The sequence below is a fragment of the Marmota marmota genome, unplaced genomic scaffold (genome assembly GCF_001458135.2).
Source record: "Marmota marmota marmota unplaced genomic scaffold, marMar, whole genome shotgun sequence".
Lineage (NCBI taxonomy): Eukaryota > Metazoa > Chordata > Mammalia > Rodentia > Sciuridae > Marmota > Marmota marmota.
The window spans coordinates 18,895,099-18,899,891 of NW_025999982.1; the positions used below are offsets into that span (position 1 = coordinate 18,895,099).

At 40.1% G+C, this 4,793-nt stretch overlaps 1 protein-coding gene across 1 annotated transcript in view; it reads right to left on the reverse strand.

Moving 5' to 3' along the window:
* Positions 1–4,793, reverse strand: part of Pkhd1 (PKHD1 ciliary IPT domain containing fibrocystin/polyductin) — a 427,258-nt gene that overhangs the window by 413,293 nt on the left and 9,172 nt on the right. The window contains exon 6 of the mRNA XM_048805732.1: positions 2,688–2,745. Within this exon, the coding sequence (XP_048661689.1) occupies positions 2,688–2,745 (58 nt within the window). The remainder of the gene's footprint in view (positions 1–2,687; positions 2,746–4,793) is intronic.

Consider the following 4,793-nt stretch of genomic DNA (forward strand, 5'->3'; position numbering starts at 1 on the left):
AAAAAAAAAAAAAAAAAAAAAAAAAAAAAAAAACAGATTAAGCAAATTGGAGTTATGACAACAGTTGGTTTCTGCCCAACACCAATCTATGGATGATGACTTCTATCCTTGGGCCTCCTCTATACTTCTTGCAAGGATTTCCACTAGGTAGCAAGTTTTTCCTTAATCTGCTCCTTATCGAGTACACATAAATGCAGATGCAGCTATCAGCAATGCCCCCTCAGCAAGAAGCACTCCATGCCACTCCTGCACCAGTGCTCATAGGAGTTGGGGAGCCCCTGACAGATACTACAAGAGCTGGTTTATTTCATATTTGGGGAAAAAAACAAAACTTGGACCTTTGGAACTGCACAAGACAAGGTTTTAGGCAAATACACCCTTATAAGATGATATAGCTAAAATTTACCACACAGCTCCACAATTATTTGGATGTGTGTGCCTTTCAAATAATTAGAGAATCTAATCATCTCCTCTGTAAACTTCTAGCCTCACTGAAAATGTTTAGAGATGGGAGAGGTGTTGTTTGGTGAGATAAAACCTTATAAAGTGAGAAAGAAAAGAGTGCCTACCAGGTTCATCAGGTCACTGAACCCAGAGGACTCTGGGTCTCTCTACGGACACTTAAAGCCACCAAAAAACATCACCAAGCTTCTACCTTGATACTACGCTTGTGAGTTATTAATAAGAAGTAACTCTCATCTACAGTCATTGGATAACTTGTGCTGAAATGATAGGAACTTTTAGGGTGGTACTAAAGCCATCCCACAGATGGATGGGTAGAAAGAGCAGGAACCCAGATTTAGACAAAGGTCACAGAGTTCCCAGGGGTATAGAGTCTCGAGTTCTCTGATACTGCTAAAAACTGGCAGAATGATTCACTTCAACTTTAATAGAGCTGAACTAGTGATTTCCTAGCTTTAATGGGCATGACTTCTAGTTTTGTAGGCACAATTTTAAAAAGAAATAACAGGTTGTAGATATTAGGAAAACCTGTGAATTTTTGTTTTGTTTCTAAACAAAGAAGCCCAACTGAGGTTGATTAATGGCTAAACCAGACCACTGTGCCAGGGGATTCTGTCACAGCAAAGGATTTAACCACCACATATCAAAATTCAACTGCTCCTAAAACGTTGTCTCTCCTGTCCCTACCTCCTCCCCCGTCTCCCTAGCTGCTACTCTGGGCAGGCTTCCCAAATGAAATGAGACTAATCGCCTGGAAAGTGCTTGCAAAGCTGCAGCCGTGTGGATGCTGCCTGGAGGGACCACTCCAGCCTGGCCAACCACCAGTCGTTCCCCCAGAAAGTGGAGGACCCAGTGTGCAGAACTCCACCTCAGTGGTAGAAATGGGCTTGACAGATCTGGGTGCCAACTGACATCCCATTTCACACCTCTCAGGGCTGGCTCCTTCCTCATCCTTCACCTTAACAAGACTTCTGCCATCTAAACAGGAGCTTTCTAACACTGGAGCAGCAGGAACCCAAACATATGCATGGGATTTTCACAGATCTCATCTCTTTAATAAAACATATCACATCTTGGTTGCTCAGATTAATGGAATCTGTGAAAAGCCCAGGAGTGAGATAACGCTGAATTCATGTTATTTGAAATGTAATTTAGATACACATATAATCTGTGTCTATACACACATGCACACACACAAAAACACAAAAAATGCACAAATACTTTTCCATAACTTAGATATTCATTCTGACATTCTTGGCCAGCCAAGTCAATCAAAACAATTAGATCTATTTATGCATTTAGACACAACCATATATAAAAAATGGAGCAACTTATATTGTCACACTTATACAATTCTGGAAACACTGAAAAATTGGAAAGCCTGAAATATAGAGAGAAATTTGCCAAGAATAAGACAGCAAAGTGTCTTATTAGTCATGTTTACTACTTAGTTTTAAGACAGACTTAGCAATTCCTGAATCCATTTCTCAGTTGTAATCCCATCTCCTTTTATATAAATCCCCCCATCTTTACACAATCTCCTTCTCTTCTGTCCTCCTAATCGTTATGTGTCTGCTTTATATATTCTCTAACTTGTAAACAAATCCCTAGAGAAAGACCAGGGCTCATGGCCTTCCAAATGGTATCCAGCACAATGAAACATAAGGAAAAATGATGGATCCATGGGCCTCTCTGGATTCCAATCTCAGCTGTGTCATGGATTAGCTCTATGACTTTGGTCAATTTATATAACCTCCTGCTACCTCCTTTCCTCATCTCAAAATGAAAATAATAATAGCTCCTCTCCTATATCATCAGGTTCCTGCAAAAGTCTAGTAAGATAATATATATGAAGAGCTTAGAATGGAATTTGGAGCACAGTAAGGGTTTGGTTAGGGTTTGTTCTTACTTGGATGATTATAAAGTTAAGAGCAATAGTTATTTCTTTTTCCTCCATTCTCCAGCATCAACTGGTTTTATTTTGCTGGCTTCTTTTTCTTATCATGTTTGACTTTCTTATCAGTGAAGTAATAGAACAAAAGTGCCCAGAGGTGAAACCAAACCAGGTTGAAAATGAACCAGAGAACGAGACTTATTTTCAAAACAATAACAGAGAAGAAGTTATTTTTTCCCAATTACAGAGACCATCCACCTAGGCAAAAGTTAGCAACAAACTTTGGAAAAGGGATTCCCAATTATTCCCATGTTAATAGAAGATTTCTTACCTGGAACTCCACTTGGTGGATTAACTTGGTAAACAATCGGTGTCTGTGCCTTGGAAAACTGTTTTAAAAAATATCATCACATTTTATATCAATATCCAAGTTAAATATCCATGAACATCAGAGATACAAGCCATTTCTCATAAAGCATTAGTCTAAAATAGGGAATGGATACTTTGCCTCAAATCACCTTCATCCCTACATTTCCATGAGGCAGAGATGACAGAAATTATTACATTTCTTCTACAGATGAAGTAAAGGGAATTTGATCATGTCATACATGCATGTCCTGCCCCATATTGTCCAAATTTTGGTAAACCTATTTCTCTACCTGCTCACCTACCATACCCAACCTAAGCCCACATTTTACCAGAAGGAAAGGTAGACAAGCCATCACACAGAAATGTCTATCTTTAAAATCCATTATTATAATCTGATGTCTTCAAGTCTTGAAGGTGTTTGTTTTTCTAGAAAATAATTTTTTTGTTTAAATGTAAGTATCATGACAAATTACTCTCAGCCAGCATCTTGGGAAGGATCAGCAAGCAACAAAAAAAAAATGAGAAATTAGAAATACATGAGTGAGGTGCTCATTGGAGAAATGGAAGATGTCTGTTGGAAGGAAAATGACTCAAAACACTCAAGGAAGGGAAAACAATATTGTTCTTCAACAAGGAGGAAAATGGTATTGATTGGAGACATGGGAGCCTGCCAAAGCCTGGTCACAGTATTCCAAATCAACTTTCAATGCCTCCGCCTCATGAAGCACATCATCTGTTGATCACAAGCTCCATATTTAAAGGATGATGCTTGATTCAGTTGCTACTGCATCCACCATGCATAGGCTGGTATGAAAAAGATGTTCAAATTTTTGTGAACTTGGATCTGGAATGACTAATACACTGCTGGGAAGAAAAGCTGGGGGATGGGAGAATTTCAGGAATTCCATCTCACCTATGATCATCTGGATTCGTCTAAGATTAGTGAAATACTCCTTCAGGAAATCATGACAAGCCCAGTGTGAAGAAATGGAGAAGCACAAAAGATGGACTGACTAGATCAAGGTTTGATCATGAGCTAATGCCTCACTCAGGGAGAGACTTAGTCACTCCCACCTTCCCTAGTCTCCTAAACTGCCTCCATTCCATACAACCTACAAGGTTTCCCATTTGCAAAACAAACTACAGCAAATCCTTCTGTTTGGTCTGCTTCCAGCATGGCAGGAGTTTGCCTTCCCAGAAGAACATCACCAAAGAATCACTCAATAGTTAATCAACAGCCCTAAACAGACATTAAGAATCAACAGACATTTCAACAAAGCTGATGGTGCCTGTCAAGTGTGGGTTTGTGTATTGATCTGTACAGATATACAATCTTCCATCAAGGTTATTTTCCTCATTCTGTAAAGAAAAAGGTTAGAAAAGAGTTCACAGAAAATATGTACAGTCAGGAGGTCAAAATAAGAATGCTGTGACTTCACAGTTTAGGAGATGCCTATGGTGGTACCAAAAGATAAAAACGAACGCCGTTCTGCACACACCTGCCAAACATTCAATCCCTATCCCAGCCTTCCAGCCAAGAGCTGCAGCCAGGCCTTCGTCTGCCATCAGGATGGCCTTTAACCAAAGTTATTTCAATTGGAACTTTATCATAGGAACCTCCTGAATAAAGCACAGCAGTGGGTACTGTCCCATCTTGCACGTGTTAGAAATGGAGACAGGGGAACCACTGAGTTCAAACCAAATAAGGAAGTATGCCTGTCAGTTTCCACTGGGAAATCTAAGACCCACTCAGTCTGTGATCCTTCAACCAAAGTCTGTGGGGAATGCAGTGACTCCTTTATTGTTCCCTCCTAACTCCCCTGAGAGTGATGGAGAGTGCTCAGGGTTAAACCAAAAAAAAAAAAATTCACTTCTGATTCTCTCTGAACTGGCACAACATAAAATGGTATATTTCTAAGAGAAAGTGGCCCCTGGTCACCCACCAGGCTAGAGACATGACAGTGAAAAATTAATGAGCTTCCAAATCAAGCTTCCCACATGCTGATCCTTGAGCCCAAGTGAGGTCAGCAATGGCAAGACTGGGTGGTGGTGTGTAGGGGGGGGGGGG